This window comes from Salmo salar, chromosome 15, assembly GCF_965601325.2.
Source record: "Salmo salar chromosome 15, fSalSal1, whole genome shotgun sequence".
NCBI classification, from domain to species: domain Eukaryota; kingdom Metazoa; phylum Chordata; class Actinopteri; order Salmoniformes; family Salmonidae; genus Salmo; species Salmo salar.
In genome coordinates this window covers 105,938,866-105,957,304 of record NC_138305.1, presented here as the reverse complement: position 1 = coordinate 105,957,304, position 18,439 = coordinate 105,938,866, and the positions used below count along the sequence as shown (strand labels likewise).

General features: G+C 41.0%; 1 protein-coding gene across 2 annotated transcripts; it reads right to left on the bottom strand.

Annotated features, from left to right (window-relative positions):
* Positions 1-3,393: 3,393 nt before the first annotated feature.
* LOC106572837 (TBC1 domain family member 22B) lies at positions 3,394-17,552 on the bottom strand. Of its 2 annotated transcripts, XM_014147363.3 has the most exons (13): positions 17,281-17,552; positions 15,139-15,195; positions 13,845-14,206; positions 13,510-13,677; positions 12,037-12,107; positions 11,065-11,193; positions 10,189-10,254; positions 9,691-9,805; positions 8,847-8,953; positions 8,596-8,671; positions 8,353-8,480; positions 8,068-8,163; positions 3,394-7,800 (listed from the first exon to the last, which is right to left on the bottom strand). In XM_014147363.3, the coding sequence occupies exons 1-13, from the start codon at positions 17,334-17,336 to the stop codon at positions 7,672-7,674; spliced, it is 1,560 nt and encodes a 519-aa protein (XP_014002838.1). In that variant the 5' UTR covers positions 17,337-17,552; the 3' UTR covers positions 3,394-7,671. The 2 variants fall into 2 exon arrangements, with proteins under 2 accessions (XP_014002838.1, XP_014002839.1); XM_014147364.3 differs by lacking the exon at positions 15,139-15,195.
* Positions 17,553-18,439: the final 887 nt, after the last annotated feature.

Sequence of the window (18,439 nt, the reverse complement as noted above, 5' to 3'; positions counted from 1 at the left end):
TGATGCGTGGATCGCTGATGGCAGGCAAGGCCAGCCCCTGAACGAAAGCTCTTGTAGCAAAGTTGGCATTGGTTTGGCCTGTCAGGAACTGGGGCACTAGTGGCATCAGGGGAAGGAGAGTCCGAGGGGGGAGAGTCAGGGGGTGAAGAGTCTGACAGGGCAGATTCAATCGAGGGAGAGTCAGCGGGAGGGCTGACAACCTTTGCAGTTCGTGAGGCAGATTTACTACAGCCAGCCTGCTGATGGTGAAGCAGTGCTTGCTTTTGGCTAAAGCCTTTACCACATGGAGCACAGGCATATGATCTGCTATCATGATGGTGGGACTGGTGATGAAGGGACTTATCCTGGACACTCTGAGAGTCTGAAGTTGAAGCCTTGCATGCATTGCATGGATCATCTAGCTGAGGTTTACCACAACAGAGCTGACAAGGAGCAGCATCATGAATGCACTTGTGCAACTGCAAAGAGGATAGGAGAGAAAACTCCTTGCCACAGGAAAGGCATCGGTGACGCTTAGGTAAGGCATGTTCTCCCTGTTGGTGGTGCAATAATTCGGCCATGTCAGAGAATCCCTGGCTGCACTCTGCGCACACACACGGGCACACATCAGGCAGAAGTTGGTTTTGGCTTTTACTCTCTTGCTTTTGTGCCACAAGTTTTGCCAGCTTTGTTAGCGCGTCTGATGCAGGCTTAGTCCGAGCAAATGACTCCTGAACTCTTGTAGTGTTCCAACTGCAAGGAACTGCATCCATCTTCAACCAAGGCACCTAGTTGGAGGTACAGAGGATAGTCTATTAGACACGTTCATGAATAAAGTAAATATAGGAAATTCATCCTCCTGATGCAAGGGAAAACTTAGATATAACCTACAAAACGTTTCCTTGTTCTCTCTTTTTACAGTACAATGGTTGGCTGCAGAGACAGCTGTATATTTGTCACCCTCTGTAACTCAGTTGGTAGAGCATGGCGCATGCAACGTTATAATGGTGGGTTCGATTCCCGGGACCACCCATGCGTGCACGCATGACTGTAATTCGCTTTGGATAAAAGTGTCTGCTACATTTCATATATAATACCTTAACTACCTACTGCGTCTCACAACTCAAATTATAGCAGGTACTGCAAATGTGGTAGTTGAGTATTTAACTATGTGTAAACGACGTAAAAGCTTTACCAACTGTATAGCAAAAAAGTCTACACGCAGTGGTAATAAAGCAAATAGCATGAACCATTATGCAGGAAATCGCTAGTTGCGTTAGCTAGCTAGCTAAACAAGACCGAATGTTAAAAGTGCCCCCACTCCTACAACGAAATGAGCGTACCTTTTTTTGTCAAACAAACTTGAATACTGGCAACATATCCGTTTCCAACAAGTGTAGAAGTAATTTTTCAAGATAAGTACTTGGCTAACGTTACCAAAACTTTGTTTTCATTTCCCTGTAGCACCGTAGCCATGTGTTCCAAAGTGAAGCCAAGTTGTTTGTGTACTTTGAGTTTTGATAGGACTACAAAACCTAGCATTCTGGTACTTCCGTTTCCACCAATGAGTCATTCAAGAACACCAACGGGTTCAGGAAAGTTGGTAATGTTGTAGAACACCCCAATGATGTAATGTACATATAGGTAGTGGTAAAGTGACTATGCATAGATAATAAACAGCGAGTAGCAGCAGGGTTAGCCTTCCCTGTGGCTCAGTTGGTAGAGCATGGTGTTTCCAACGCCAGCATGGTGTGTGCAACTCCAGGGTTGTGGGTTTGATTCCCACGGGGGTCCAGTACAAAAAAATTAAATAATAAAATGCATGAGATGAAATGTCACTACTGTAAGTTGCTCTGGATAAGAGTGTCTGCTAAATGACTAAAACATAATGTAAATGGTAAAAATGGGGGGGGGGGTCAATGAAAGTAGTCCAGTTAGCCATTTAATTAGCTGTTCAGCAGTCTTATGGCTTGAGGGTAGAAACTGTTTAAGAGCCTTTTGGACCGAGGCTTGACACTCCGGTACCTCTTGCCGTGCGGTAGCAGAGAGAACAGTCTATGACTTGGGTGGCTGGAGTCTTTGGCATTTTTTAGGGCCTTCCTCTGACACCGCTCAGTATTTAGCGGCAGGTAGCCTAGTGGTTAGAGCGTTGGACTGAAAGGTTGCAAGATTGAATCCTTGAGCTGACAAGGTAAACATGTGTTGTTCTGCCCCTGAACAAGGCAGTTAACCCACTATTCCTAGGCTGTCATTGAAAATAAGAATTTGTTCTTATCTGACTTGCCTAGTTAAATAAAGGTACAAAAATAAATAGGTCCTGGATGGCAAGAGCTTGGCCCCAGTGATGTACTAGACTGTACGCACTACCCTCTGTAGTGGTTGGAGGCTGGGCAGTTGCCATACTAGGCAGTGATGCAACCAGTCAGGATGCTCTCAATGGTGCAGCTGTAGAACTTTCTGAGGACCCATGTCAAATCTTTTCAGTGTTTTGAGGGGGAATAGGTGTTGTCGTGCCCTCTTCACGACTGTCTTGGTGTGTTTGGACCATGATAGTTTGTTGGTGATGTGGACACCAAGGAACTTGAAGCTCTCAACCTGCTCCACTACAGCCCCGTCGATGAGAATGGGGGCGTGCTCGGCCCTGCTTTTCCCGTAGTCCACGATCATCTCCTTTGTCTTGATCACATTGAGGGAGAGGTTGTTGTCCTATCCTGGCACCACTGCCAGGTCTCTGGCTCTCTGGCAGAAGTCCGCAAGTTGTTGTGATTCTAGATGGCCAGATAGCTATCAACAATGACAAGAAACTGCCATGTGGGGAATCATAAGTGACTCGTTTCAGCTAGTTTTATCTTGTTCTTGATACCATGTCCTGTTTTGAGGTGTTTTGACTGATGTCACGTCAATGCTAATATGGCAAAAAATTCCCTAGCTAACCAACAACTGTAACAATGTATTTGAGAGACAACAAGTGCTCATTGTGCCAATTTATTTATGTTTTCAATAAACATGGAGAAGAAATATAGTTTACATGTTGTCAAAAATCATAGCCAAACCAGTCTGTTTTGCCCCATGGTTGCGCGCGCATCGGTTTGGTTGCTAAACAACCAACCAATCTACACCTTGCAAAATATTTGTTACACCAGTGGAGGAGTACTAAAATGGAGGCGCGTTGGCTTCAAAACAGCAACCCCTATCAGTTATCTAGTGTGTGTGTGTATATATATATATATATATCATTGGATGAACCCCAAAGTTTATAATTAGAGAATTAAGTGGAATGTAAAATATACAAATATTCAATTTAGCCAGTGAGGAAGTATTAATCTGAGCTTTTTGGGTGTATGTCAGTGAGGTGATGTGTGCATCGATCACTCCCACTAACCCCCCTTAATGCACAACACATAACAACATGGCTCAGTCAAAACAAAGGGTAACAATCGTTTAATATAAACAAAAAGTTCATATACAGCAGAATACTGTAATATTTCCTCCATTTAAGGCCAAAACCAGTAATGACTACAGAAGCATGGAACTGAAAGAAAACATTATTGGCCGAATAGTTTGGCATTGAAGATTAGAAAAAGACAAATGAATGATTGGAAATTTGAATTTCGACAATGACTTCAGGTTTCATTGTCCTATATCTCCTGTTTTTAAAACCAAAATGCAGTGAACCTTTGCATGACCATAAAACAACGCGACATGGAGTGAATAATACAATCGTAGAATGAATTAAATTAAAATTACACAAAGTCAGATTTTTTTTGAGCAAATAAACAAATGAGGACAGAGCACAGTTTAAGGCTGAAAGGCAACTATTTAAACACACCAACAAATCATTATAAAATGTGAAAATGCCAACTAAGATCATAAGTCTGCATTTTTCCCTACAAAAACACTGACTTGAGAAGACATGTTAAAATGTGTACCTGGAACAAGCAAAAATCTAAAGTAGAATGACAATTAGATGATTTAATTGCAGAAAAACCCTAATTGAACTACATGGTGATCTTAAAAACCAATATGAGAATAATACTGGTACAGAAGTTATGGCACTTCAGTTTTCTCATTATCATGATTACACATCCAATACCACCAAGCTCACTGTTCTAGCACTGCTTATTGAAAAACTATCCAGGATCTTTAGATTGTGCCAGAAAAACTGATGCACGAAAAAATGTACTTCAGTTTTATTATGTTAGGTTGTCATAGGGTCACAAAAAACCTGACAAAACTCATTTCAGCCATATTGTTGAAACTGAACCTAAATGACAATCAATTCATAGGTTGCACTTCCATCACTCGGTCGCGCCATACCACTCTTATGAACGTTCTCCATCTGCCCTTGATCTAAAATGCATTGAGTAGAATGCTCAGTCGGGCATCAGTTCAAAACAAACGTTCAAAACCATATTGTGACGAAACATGCAACCATGAATACAAGAATGATAAAAGATAAAGAATGACTGTCACATCTTTCTACCTTAGCAGAGAAATGGTTATGAAGGTTGGAAATGTAATTACTATTCCTGCTTTACATCAGCTAAGTGAGGTCACAGCAGGTAGGCTACTACATAACCCCAATATCAACTGGAAGGTTACTACATAACCCCAATATCAACTGGAAGGTTACTACATGACCCCAATATCAACTGGAAGGCTACTACATAACCCCAATATCAACTGGAAGGTTACTACATAACCCCAATATCAACTGGAAGGTTACTACATAACCCCAATATCAACTGGAAGGTTACTACATAACCCCAATATCAACTGGAAGGTTACTACATAACCCCAATATCAACTGGAAGGTTACTACATAACCCCAATATCAACTGGAAGGTTACTACATAACCCCAATATCAACTGGAAGGTTACTACATAACCCCACTATCAACTGGAAGGTTACTACATAACCCCAATATCAACTGGAAGGTTACTACATAACCCCAATATCAACTGGAAGGTTACTACATAACCCCAATATCAACTGGAAGGTTACTACATGACCCCAATATCAACTGGAAGGTTACTACATAACCCCAATATCAACTGGAAGGTTACTACATAACCCCACTATCAACTGGAAGGTTACTACATAACCCCAATATCAACTGGAAGGTTACTACATAACCCCAATATCAACTGGAAGGTTACTACATAACCCCAATATCAACTGGAAGGTTACTACATAACCCCACTATCAACTGGAAGGTTACTACATAACCCCAATATCAACTGGAAGGTTACTACATAACCCCAATATCAACTGGAAGGTTACTACATAACCCCAATATCAACTGGAAGGTTACTACATAACCCCAATATCAACTGGAAGGTTACTACATAACCCCAATATCAACTGATACAAAACAAAAGGTCAAATGACAACATTTCAGTTTTCCATGTTAGACAGTAAAAGAAAGAGTGCATTACACATTCTTATAACAAAGGCTTGAAATACAGCTGTGTTGATATCACAGGACAGTTTTCAATAGATCAAGTAACTGTGTAGGGAGGGTTACTAAAAGTTGCCTCTGAAAATCCCCATCAGCATTAGCAACCCTCAGAGACAAGGCAAAACACAGTCATTTACTATATAACAAATCTGAACATTTGAATTCTTAATATACACAATTTTCACTTCTATATTATTAAAGTTTACAGACAACTGTTTAAGTTAACCATACTAAATAAGAGTAGATGCTGTTGCAAACAAAAGACAGGGAAGTACAACAGTCATCTTCTCTACTATCTGAAGAACTTCCTGGATGGTCGTTACATTGTGTTGCAGATTGTTGATTTAGATTGCACTGGTTTGTATATTTCTTCAGGAAGAGGAAATAGACAAAGCAACATTTGCATCGCATTGTTATGAACACCACAAACATACATAATATACATTTGGTAAAGTTTCAGATCCCCTCAGGTTTACACCATTTGAAGGGTAGACAAGTCTCATTCAGTTGCAAATGACAAATTCATTTTGATCCAATTTATCAACTTTCATACGTGCCACAGTTTCATATAATCTAGAAAGAAAATAGCAAATAATCAGATGATAAAATCCAGCTATATCTAGTTCAACTAATACTTTATATCTAGTCCAAACTTTACAACAATACATCAACAATTGAAGGTCCCCATTCTCATCCTATTCACATTGAGGCCTTGGGATTCAATATGGCATCCCTATAGATAAACCCTGAAATAAAGTACCTTTTCCTGGTCTACAGAGCGGCAATTAGTAGCAGCTGTGTACTTCCTGTATCATGTTGTACTACATTGGACCATTTCTTCATTAGATATTCAGACTGGCCTTTTACTGGACTCAATATATCCATGAAGGGAACAAGTGGGGACAAAGTGGTAAAATATGTGGGCTAGCTTTACCACAGAACTCTGTTATAAACAAACGATAAACAAAATGACTCAAGTATATTCTCTCTGAAACTTGAAGGATGATCAAACAGTCATCATCCATTCAGAGTTCAGTTAAAACTTCTGAGACAACCAATACTGATTTAATGCCAGTATAAATGAATTTGAACTGGCCATTAACCGATTAGCCAAGTACTTATCCCTCCAGATTAATATACCAGTCATTTATAAAGTACAGTATAGAGTTCCAATAGCAGAACTCCCAGCTGTATGTCAGGACCCTACTCGATGCCTACGGCGTGAACTGTAACAGACTACTACTGAGAAGTTCAAGCCAGTCGCTCTGATGTAATACACTGCAGAGTCAGCGGAATGAAACTTGCCAATGCAATTATTAACAGAGAAAGACAGCAAGAAAAATATTGTACAAATGGTAGTTCAGGCCAGGGTTTTTGAGTGAATAATTTATACGTGTGTGCAAGGTATTTTACAGTATGTCCATCAGTCATGTCAGAGGACTAAAAACCCTCATATCAAACTCTGTTTTACAGTCTGTTCACCAGGGCATAGAGCAGTGGTTTTCAACCGGTGTCACTCAGCACACTGTTGTGCCTTGAGGAACTTTCAGCTGTGCAGTGAAACTTTTCCTAATCTTAATTATTTTTTGTTGGGAAACACTAACGAATGTGAACTGTGGAATTTGGACTTGGGAGCACCAGCGCCGCTCAGATAATACATTGAATGACACATGGTTCCATCTGTTTGGCTGTTTCAAGTCCAGTGCGCTCAGGCTGTTGTTACATTTGTATCATTTGAGGGGTGCCGCATCACGAGCAAAGCCATTTGTATGCCTTTACTTTGCCTGTGAGAACAATTAGCATAACCAAGTCTGATTAGGTTTAGCTGTACCACAGCCGTTGCCATAGAAACAAAGCGTGGCTTTGTGTCCGTGGTTGCACCTTTAACAATGCAGAAAACTGTTCATATGTAGCCCAAACCGTAAAAAAAAGAAAAAATAAATATACATATATATATATATATTACCGGAGCTAAAAAAAATTATTTATAACTCGGATTCACAGGACACTCTTTAAGGGGTACACACAGATTCAGATTAAGGAACGATCAAATTAACTCCATTTAATCTATAAAAAACAAATACATGATTTGCAGTATAGATCAGATAAGATGGATGATATTACCACTAAATAAATGAATAGGGAAATTGTAGGTGTGCAGCAGAATGTTTTATCCCATCAAGGTGTGCCACGGTTAAAAGAAAGGGTTGAGAACCAGTGGCATAGAGGCCTATCTCTTGTAGTGATTGGGCGCGTCAGCGAACATATACTTCAGTCTGTATGCTTCAGCCAGGAGAAGGCCTACTTCCTCGTTCCCCCAGTGGATTGTGGGAAGGTTCTGGAGTAACATGAGAAGACCCTGGAAAGGCAGAGACACATTTGATGACATAAGCACCATTTTGGAACTGGATGGGATGTATGTGAATAATCCCTGATGGGCATCAGTCACCATCTGCAAAGTGTCATGAACGCTGAAATATGCAGATCATTTGTTTTAATGAGAGCTTTTCACTGGAGGGTCTGTCAGGCCATAGAAAAAAAGGTAATGTGTTTTCAAATACCTTGATCAACAGAACCTGCTCGAGTACTGTACAAACAGTTCAACAGTCGACAGAATTAATGGTACCTGAAAATCGACCATGGAGAGGATCTCTTTGCGCCACTCGATCAGGAAAGCAGCACATACGTACAGGTGGAAGTGGGAGAAGCCCTCTTGTTCAGCCTGCAGGGATACATGACAGGTCAGCATGTGATAAACACGTACACATCATCTCTGTAAATCCCACAAACATTCAGATCTAAATCAAACGTTGAATGCAAATATCTATGTGTGTGTGTGTGTGTGTGTGTGTGTGTGTGTGTGTGTGTGTGTGTGTGTGTGTGTGTGTGTGTGTGTGTGTGTGTTTGTCACCTGATAGGTGTCCCAGAGGCGGATGGTGCAGCGTAGAGGCAGCTCTCTCATCAGCAGGTTGTTCATCCAGCGGAAAGCAAACTGCAGGTACTCCACCTCATACCTCTTAAAGTAGTTGTGTATGTCCTCTGAGAGAGAAAAGGACGCAGCCCCACAGAGAGATGAAAACTGACCCTGAGGCCATCTGAAATAATACACACTGGCCTCAGATACTGTAAACAACATGAGAAGACCATATCTCACCATCGATTCTGCTGACCAATTCTTCCAAAGCTTTAACTTTGTTCTGAATCCCTGGCTGAGCAAAAGTGTAGTTGTCCTGTACAGACACAACAACAATAATATCAACAACACATCACAAGGAGGATCATTTGTGATTGTGGGGGTTGGGGGGGGTGGGGTGGGGTGGGGGGGGACTGCTGGAGACAGAGGTTCGGAATAAATACCATAAGCATAGATGAAGAAAATAACTGAATAACATTCTAGATGCCAACCTGTATTCCATCCAGCAGCTTGGTCATGCACCAGAAGCTGTCTGCCTCAATGTTCCTCTGGGTGTCAAGAGGCAGGGACGCTACGTCAAAATTCTCCACATCCTCCTCTGTAGAGACAAACCCCAAATATCACAGTCATCCACCCCTACATCCAACACACTCAGGGAAGCAGAGGTGCCGGTTTGCAATGCTGAAAAATAACCACGCAGAAAAACAATGAATGCATGTAACTGACAAAATAAAGGAAACACCAACAAAGTGTTTTAATAGGGCGTTGGGCCACCACCAGCCACCAGAACAGCTTCAATGCACCTCGGCATAGATTCTACAAGTGTCTGGAACTCTATTGGAGGGATACAACACCATTCTCTGTGAGAAATTCCATTATTTGGAGTTTTGTTGATGGAAAACAATGTCTCAGGAACCGCTCCAGAATCGACCATAATGTTGAAATGGGTTGAGATCTGGTGACTGAGACACACACCCTTTAAACCCCCTATGTTCCTTTGAGACCTCTCTTTCAAAGTCACTGAGATCTCTTCTTCTAGCCATGGTAGCCAAAATAATGGGCATCTGGGCATTTTATACATAACCCTAAATACTTAATGAACTCAGGAACCACACCTGTGTGGAAGCACCTGCTTTCAATATACTTTGTATCCCTAATTTACTCAAGTGTTTCCTTTATTTTGTCAGTTAGCTGTATATTAATCCTTCGGAAATGTAATATAAGACAAGATTATTGGACACCCTGTCAGAGGATTCAGAGGCCATTTTAATTTCATATAGAAAAGCCTCGTCTGGTTCAGGAGATCTATGACACATCATCCACCAGCCAACCTACCAACAAATTCGGAAAGGAATACCACAAAGAATGGAGTGACCAAGTCATTGATTCCCTGGACGTAGCCGCTGGCTGGATGGCGGATAGCCCAGATAAAGAGGATCCTCTCAAACACCTGATGAACACAAGGCACAGACAGGCATGGATACAATCCAACGTGATATTACAGGTCTACACTCTTAGAAATAAAGGTTCTATCTAGAACCTAAAAAGGGTTCTTCAGCTGTCCCCATAAGAGAACCCTTTGAAGAAGGGGTTCCATGTAGAACCCATTCCACAGAGGGTCCTACATGGAACCCAAAATAGTTATACCTGAAACCAAAAAGGGTTCTACCTGGAACCAAAAGGCTTTTCCTATGGGGACACCTGATGAACCCTTTTGGAACCCTTTTTTCTAAGAGTGTATAAAAAAAAAAACATCTCTCTAAAAAAAAAAAATGAATTGTTGACTATCCAAGCCAGGCAACTAGTATGAAGAGCTGAGAGAGAGAAGCTCACCTCTTGCACCGCAGGCTGCTGGAAAAGTGGAATTAGTGGGTTTGTCCTCGGAATATCAATGTGGATCTGTGGAAACAAAGCATGTTCTACTTAAACACTGACTCACTACAGTAGGTGTGATCTACTTAAACACTGACTCACTACAGTAGATATGATCTACTTAAACACTGACTCACTACAGTAGGTGTGATCTACTTAAACACTGACTCACTACAGTAGGTGTGATCTACTTAAACACTGACTCACTACAGTAGGTATGATCTACTTAAACACTGACTCACTACAGTAGGTATGATCTACTTAAACACTGACTCACTACAGTAGGTGTGATCTACTTAAACACTGACTCACTACAGTAGGTGTGATCTACTTAAACACTGACTCACTACAGTAGGTGTGATCTACTTAAACACTGACTCACTACAGTAGGTGTGATCTACTTAAACACTGACTCACTACAGTAGATATGATCTACTTAAACACTGACTCACTACAGTAGGTGTGATCTACTTAAACACTGACTCACTACAGTAGGTATGATCTACTTAAACACTGACTCACTACAGTAGGTATGATCTACTTAAACACTGACTCACTACAGTAGGTATGATCTACTTAAACACTGACTCACTACAGTAGGTGTGATCTACTTAAACACTGACTCACTACAGTAGGTGTGATCTACTTAAACACTGACTCACTACAGTAGGTGTGATCTACTTAAACACTGACTCACTACAGTAGGTATGATCTACTTAAACACTGACTCACTACAGTAGGTATGATCTACTTAAACACTGACTCACTACAGTAGGCATATGCTACTTAAACACTGGTAAACATTGGTATTTTAGGATTTGGTGATCCATGTATTACCTGTCTATATGTGTCTTTGTAAGTCTCGTCTGTCCTGGAGTGGTAATACTGTTCAATGAAACCAAAGTACTCATCTCTCTTCCTCTTCAGCACCAGGTCTCTGCGCTCCATGTTGACTGGGAGGTAACCCTACCATGATAGAAAGGACGAGAAGAAAACATGTTGTTTATTAAACAAGAGGATATACTCTTGAAGATATGAACAGTACCGGAACAGGAAGTGTGATAAGAGAATTTTGAACATATCGCAACAAATACCAAGAGCAATGTGTGTGCAGTTGTCACATACATGCAGTGACAATTTGGGAAGTGATATTATTTTATAGTGCTGCAATTGCTCAGAGAAAGAGATTTTGTTGATCAAGTAATAATAAAATAAAATCATTTTAAAAAGATAGGACGTGAAACCCACCCCAACATATCGTCATACTCCTTGTGTGTGATCTCCAGCTTAGCCAAAGGTCATTATGGTACTTATAGAGAGTAGGTCAAAGGTCATCATGGTACTTACAGAGAGTAGGTCAAAGGTCATCATGGTACTTACAGAGAGTAGGTCAAAGGTCATCATGGTACTTTCAGAGAGTAGGTCAAAGGTCATCATGGTACTTACAGAGAGTAGGTCAAAGGTCATCATGGTACTTACAGAGAGTAGGTCAAATGTCATCATAGTACTTACAGAGAGGAAGTCAAAGGTCATCATGGTACTTACAGAGAGGAAGTCAAAGGTCATCATGGTACTTACAGAGAGGAAGTCAAAGGTCATCATTGTATTTACAGAGAGGAAGTCAAAGGTCATCATGGTACTTACAGAGAGGAAGTCAAAGGTCATCATGGTACTTACAGAGAGGAAGTCAAAGGTCATCATTGTATTTACAGAGAGGAAGTCAAAGGTCATCATGGTACTTACAGAGAGGAAGTCAAAGGTCATCATTGTATTTACAGAGAGGAAGTCAAAGGTCATCATGGTACTTACAGAGAGGAGCCTCCATGTGATGGGCCTCACTTCTCGTGGAATGCCTGACCAGCTGTGCTTCCGGAGCTCCTCTGTGGATCACAAGGCCCAGGAGATAGAATGAGAATACATACTGTACATTGTAAATAATAGAATGAGAATACATACTGTACATTGTATAATGAGAATACATACTGTACATTGTAAATAATAGAATGAGAATACAAACATTGTAAATAGAACATTGGCCTTCTATTAGCTACCTCAATCTACACTGAACAAAAATATAAACGCAGCATGAAACAAATTTCAAAGATTTGATCGAGTTACAGTTCATATAAGGAAATATGTGAATTGAAATAAATTCATTAGACCCTAATCTACAAATTTCACATGACTGGGAATACAGATATGCATCTGTTGGTTACAGATACCTTAAAAAAAAGGTAGGGGTGTGGTTCAGAAAACCAGCCAGTATCTACCAGCCAGTATCTGGTGTGACCACCATTTGCTTCATGCAGCGTGACACATCTCCTTTGCATAGAGTTGATCCGGCTGTTGATTGTGGCCTGTGGAATGTTCTTCCACTCCTCTTCAATGGCTGAGTGAAATTGCTGGATATTGGCAGGAACTGGAACATGCTGTTGTACATGTAGATCCAGAGCATCCCAAACATGCTCAATGGGTTACATGTCTGGTGAGTATGAAGGCCATGTAAGAACTAGGACATTTTCAGCTTCCAGGAATTGTGTACAGATCCTTGAGACATGGGGCCGTGCATTATCATGCTGAAACATGAGGTGATGGTGGCGGATGAATGGCACAACAATGGGCCTCAGGATCTCGTCACGGTATCTCTATGCATTCAAATTCTCATCGATAAAATGTAATTGTGTTCGTTGTCTGTAGCTTATGCCTGCCCATACCATAACCCCACCACCACCATGGGGCACTCTGTTCACAACGTTGATATCAGCAAACCGCTCGCCCAGACAACGCCATACACGTGGTCTGCGGTTGTGAGGCGGGCTGAACGTACTACCAAATCCTCTAAAATGATGTTGGAGGCGGTTTATAGTAGATAAATTAACATTAAATTATCTGGTAACAGGTGGACATTCCTGCAGTCAGTATGCCAGTTGCATACTCCCTTAAAGCTTGCAACATCTTTGGCATTGTGTTGTGTGACAAAACTGCACATTTTAGAGTCCCCTTTTATTGTCCCCAGCACAAGGTGCACCTGTGTAATGATCATGCTGTTTAACCAGTTTTCTTGATATGCCACACCTGTCAGGTGGATAAATTATCTTGACAAAGGAGAAATGCTCACTAACAGGGGTGTAAATACATTTGTGCAAAACATTTGAGAGAAATAAGATTTTTGTGCATATGGAACATTTCTGGGATCTTTTATTTCAGTTTATGAAACATGGGACCAACACTTTCCATGTTGTGTTTATATTTTTGTTCAATGAATAGGGTGTTGAGTCTCACCGAGATCGGTGTTAGGACAGGACAGAAGGTATTTGAATTTGTCCAATCGACTCTTGTCTCGCACTGTCATGATTGGTGCCCCCGAGGAATTTTGGTCCGAGATTCTGGCGACTAACGGGATGATGGGACGGACTGGGAGAGACTTTTGCTTCTGCAGAGTGGAACGCACTGTGGAGGAAGAGAGTAGAGGATCATGGGACTGCAGAGTGACAAGTCACAAAGAGCAGATTACTGACAATACCAAGGCAGTATTGAGTTGATAATGAGCAATATCTTAAATGGGATAATACATGTTCCCTAAAATCCACTCCTGACTTTAGTGTCCAGTCCATTACCTGTATTGGTGTTGAGCAGGGCCTCACTGCTGGACTTCACCACCACTCTGCCATTGATCTGTCCACAGTCTCTGTCCTCCTCATGCTGAAGACGGACCTCTGCAGTTGGGGGAGCCAGCTGGTCTGCAGGCCCTGAGTCTGGCTCAGTGGTGGTGTTAATGGGTTGTTGTGGAGGAAGAGGAGGTACCTGGTGTGTGGAGTGCAGGGTGGGCGGGAGAGATGAGGGATGGATGGGAGCTAAGAAGTCCTCATCCTCCTCATCATCAATGTCCCAGGCATCGTTGGTGCTGCGGGCAAACTCGTGGAAACTAGACGCCTTTTTGGACTTGAGATTATTTGCCTTTGGAGTGTCTTTAGGAAACCTGCAGAGAGAAAATGAACATGTTTAATCTACGTGCCACTGATATAAAGAAGAAACCATTGAGCAGCTACAGCTGTCTCATGGTAAACACACAATGATACACTGACAACATACACTGAGTGTACAAAACATTAAGAGCACCTTCCTAATATTGAGCTGCACCCCCTTTTGCTCCCAGAACAGACTCAATTAGTCGGGGAATGGACTCTACAAGGTGTCGAAATCATTCCAATCAGGGATCAGGGATGCTGGCCCATGTTGACTCCAATGCTTTCCACAGTTGTGTCAAGTTGGCTGGATGTCCTTTGGGTGGTGGACCATTGTTGATACACACAGGAAACTGTTGAGCGTGAAAAACCCAGCAGCGTTCCAGTTCTTGACACAAACCCGTGCGCCTGGCACCTACTACCATACCCCATTCAAAGGCACTTAAATATTCTGTCTTACCCATTCACCCTCTGAATGGCACACATACCCAATCCATCTCAAGGCTTAAAAATCCTTATTTAACCTGTCTCCTCCCCATCATCTACACTGAAGTGGATTTAACAAGTGACATCAATAAGAGATCATATCTTTCACCTGGATTCCCCTGGTCAGTCTACGTCATGGAAAGAGCAGGTGTTCATAATGTTTTGTGTTCTCACTGTATATAATATAAAAAGGAACCGCTGAACAAAAACATATAAAAAGGCCAATAAAAGAATAGTGTAAAAAATAAGATCAATATAATAACGTGGAACAATCAAACTAAACAATTACCATCCACACATATTCAAAGGCAATACAGACAAGACACGAACATCAACAATCTAAACTAAGCATGCGAAAATCTACGTTGAATCAATTAAAAATAAATGAATAAATTGAAGCTGAATGACATATTATAAATCCCTGTGTGTTCCATGCAGACCAGCTATGCAGAGCACTTACGTGCGGTGTATTCTGGGGTCAAGTGGAGGATGCTGCGCTCCATAAACTGGCTGTATACTGTAGAGGAGAAAGAGCAGTGGCCTAGCAGCACTTCACTGGGAGAACGTGGGCCCATTGAGGCCTCTTTTTATGATTCATCATTGACAATGTTGGTCATAAGGCCGTCATTGTAAAATAAGAATTTGTTTTTTAACTGACTTGCCCAGTTAAATAAAGGTTAAATAAAATGTTTAAAAAAATTATAATACAAAAAATTATAGTGAACTCATTTTACAGGTTGAAAAGCATAGACTCCCCAGAGCAAACATAATGGGCAGACTGAGGACTTCTTAGCTCGCTCCTAAAATATTAATCTAAATTCTGTTTTGGTTTTGGATAATGATTGTTACAGTAGTACTGTAGGTATATACTGTAGCTTTAAGAGATTCTGTGAACAGCTTGCCAGGGCGAGTGACAGACTTACTGCCACCCCATGGAGAGAGTATCCTGTTCAGCGGATACTAGCATGTTGAGCACTCATCTGATGATGCTACAAGAGCTGTGACCTGCAACACAGTCCAAAGGCGCCTGTGTGCCTGTCTCCCTTTGTGTTCTGACATGAACCAAGCTCGGTCGAGTGGAAATAGCCAAATGTTATCTAGACTACGTTGTGTAGATAACTGAATTAGTCAAGTCACTGGGTCTTTGACACAATAATAGCTCATGTTGTAGCAAAATGGCTCATCAGCTGTGTCTTTCGGGGATATTTGTAGAATCTTGACTTTACCTAGTAACCTTTCAATAGAATGTATTTATTTACAGACTGTATAATTTGTGTAAAATGCACAATGGCAATGCCCTATCATGTCTGGATGGTATCTCATAATGGCTTATTATGTAACTTGTTCTGTCAGGATTGGGAACAGTGTTGTTTCCTCACCAAAGGCAACACCCACTCCTTAGAGACTACTCACATTACCTTGGTACCCACCACACCCTACCCTTGCCCTGGAGCCTCAACAGACCCTGGCAGCAAAACAGCTATTCAACTGCCTGGGCTGATTTGGGCGTGTAATTCACAAAGCATTTTTAAGAGTAGGTGTGCTGATTCAGGATCAGGTCAACCCTATCCATATAATTGTATTCGGTGTGATCTAAAAGGCTAAACTGATCCTGGACCAGCACTTTGTGAATATGAACCTTGGTCATGCATTTCCAATGCGACTGACATCTGTGTTCTCCCATCCCCCACGTGACTGACTCAATTAGTGACTTAGAAGGGCTAGAGAGTATTACAGGAACGCACCAACACGGAGGATAAACCTGTAACGAGAATGATTTGTACTTTCCATTCAACATTATGTATCTAAAATAATGGATAATATTCATTTGTAAAACTGTGCGTAACAACTAAAATGTAGCCTATTGGGATAGAATAATGTTATTTGCTAATTGTTCACAGGAACAAGATGAAAACGTTTGATTTTTCAAAAAACATTCTGCTGAAATATTTAAACTAGATGAAAAGAGTTTAAAATGAATAAATCAAGATCCTCACTCTTGACCAGAAATGACTGTCAACACTAATAGCTTCAGTGTTGTAATCAACTTCCCCTTATGATAATTTCTGAAGAGATACATTGTGATACCTCATCGTGGGCTATAATTAGATAGACACATTGTGTTGATTTCTCCACCGGTAAAGGGGTTCCACAAGTAAAACTATATGCCAATCTTTTAGTTAATACTGTATTGGGGACGTTTCTGAAATGATTTTTCTCAGTCTGCTGCATATGCTACATGTCACCATTCCCCCGTTACAGACCACCTGACGTTGTATGAGCCATAGGTTGTATATGTAACGTTAGGTAGCAACATATGGTAGCCAAGACAAAGGCATGATTATAACCTCATGTGAGCTGTAATAAGTGCTCTAGTGCAACAAAGACCAGTACTTCTTTATTGTCTAAAAGGTTTTATAAACTATCCATCAAACAAGGTTAAGCATAAGTTTTATTAACCTTTAATGGCATTGTAATGACGCAAAATCAACGACGTTATGCCCACTAAAATCCAGAGTTAACTCATTATCTGGAATACACAATTGTAATGTTAATAATCAGGAGATTGTTATCATAGACGACAGGGAGAAGTGAAACCTACCTCCCTGGAACCTTGGCGTTTTTCCTCCAGAAATGAATTCTGTTGTCGGTGGCCATGCTCGGAAATCCCCTCAGACTAACACCGCGCACACTTCTACAAATGTACAAAGCATTGGAGACGATTTGAACGTTTCCGATTCAATTTACTAAACCGTCTTGTATTTTCTGCGACCAACAACAACGTTCTGACATGTGACAATAATGTTATTTTGTTGCAATTGTCGAGACCGTATAACACAGAAGGATGGAGGTCGCCATCTTGGACACATTGACATGGCCGTGTGATTGGCGGACGGGTTTAACAGGTGCATAGACACGTACCAATAGGAATACTATAGAGGAAGAGTCAACCTTCTCTCAACACGCGTCCTTCATCGTGTGGCGTTACAAGTAACATTCAACGGTTTAGATGAAGGCGGGAAAATAAACATTCGTTATTATTATGTTATTATGACTAATGTGTAATAAATAGTAAACTAGCTAGCCTGAGGCCTTCTCTTGGCCAATGCTCCTATACCCCCAGGTATCACCTTTACATTTTTTACAAAATCATGTCTGAATCTGTCCATAGGTCTATTGTCCATTCACACTGTACACTGTTTGGGATTATAACTTATTATGAGCTAGCCAATACGACCTTCTAGGCTTTACAGTGTAGACGAAGTTCAGATATAGACCACTCTGAGGTTATTACACCAGGCCTTGCATCGTTCTGCTAAAGTCTATAGGTTTATCCGATTTGGTTGGTCAGATTAGGGAAATTAGATTGTGAAATTGCGATAGAAGGTTATTTATTAGTTATAGTTCCGCCACTATTGTATTTTATGTTACATAGTTAGTACTTCGTAAGGGACAGGGTTATTTTTCCAAACAGAAACAAATCAGCATGAGAATAAATACATACTTTCATATATTTCAAAGCAGAAAGCAATCATTTTGTAGACTTTGTTCTTGGGGCTGGGAATTGCCAGAGACATCACGATACGATATTATCCACTTCACGATGCTTAGGTGCCGATACGATATGTTTTGCGATTCTCACGATTCAATGTAAATTGCGATTTGATGTTCCAAACATATTGCTCACTATATGTCTGCTGCAGAGCAACAAGAGAAAGAGTTTTGATCAGTCAGGGAAATAAAAGTGCTGAAAACATATT

Bases quoted from the DNA above. Each gene is read 5' to 3' on its own strand.
- LOC106572837 (XM_014147363.3), bottom strand. From the start codon at position 17,336: ATGGCCACCGACAACAGAATTCATTTCTGGAGGAAAAACGCCAAGGTT. The intron at 15,196-17,280 runs GTAGGTTTCACT...TCTCCTCTACAG, and splicing joins AACGCCAAGGTTCCAGGGAG to TATACAGCCAGTTTATGGAG. The intron at 9,806-10,188 runs GTGAGCTTCTCT...TGTGTTCATCAG, and splicing joins AGCAGCCTGCGGTGCAAGAG to GTGTTTGAGAGGATCCTCTT.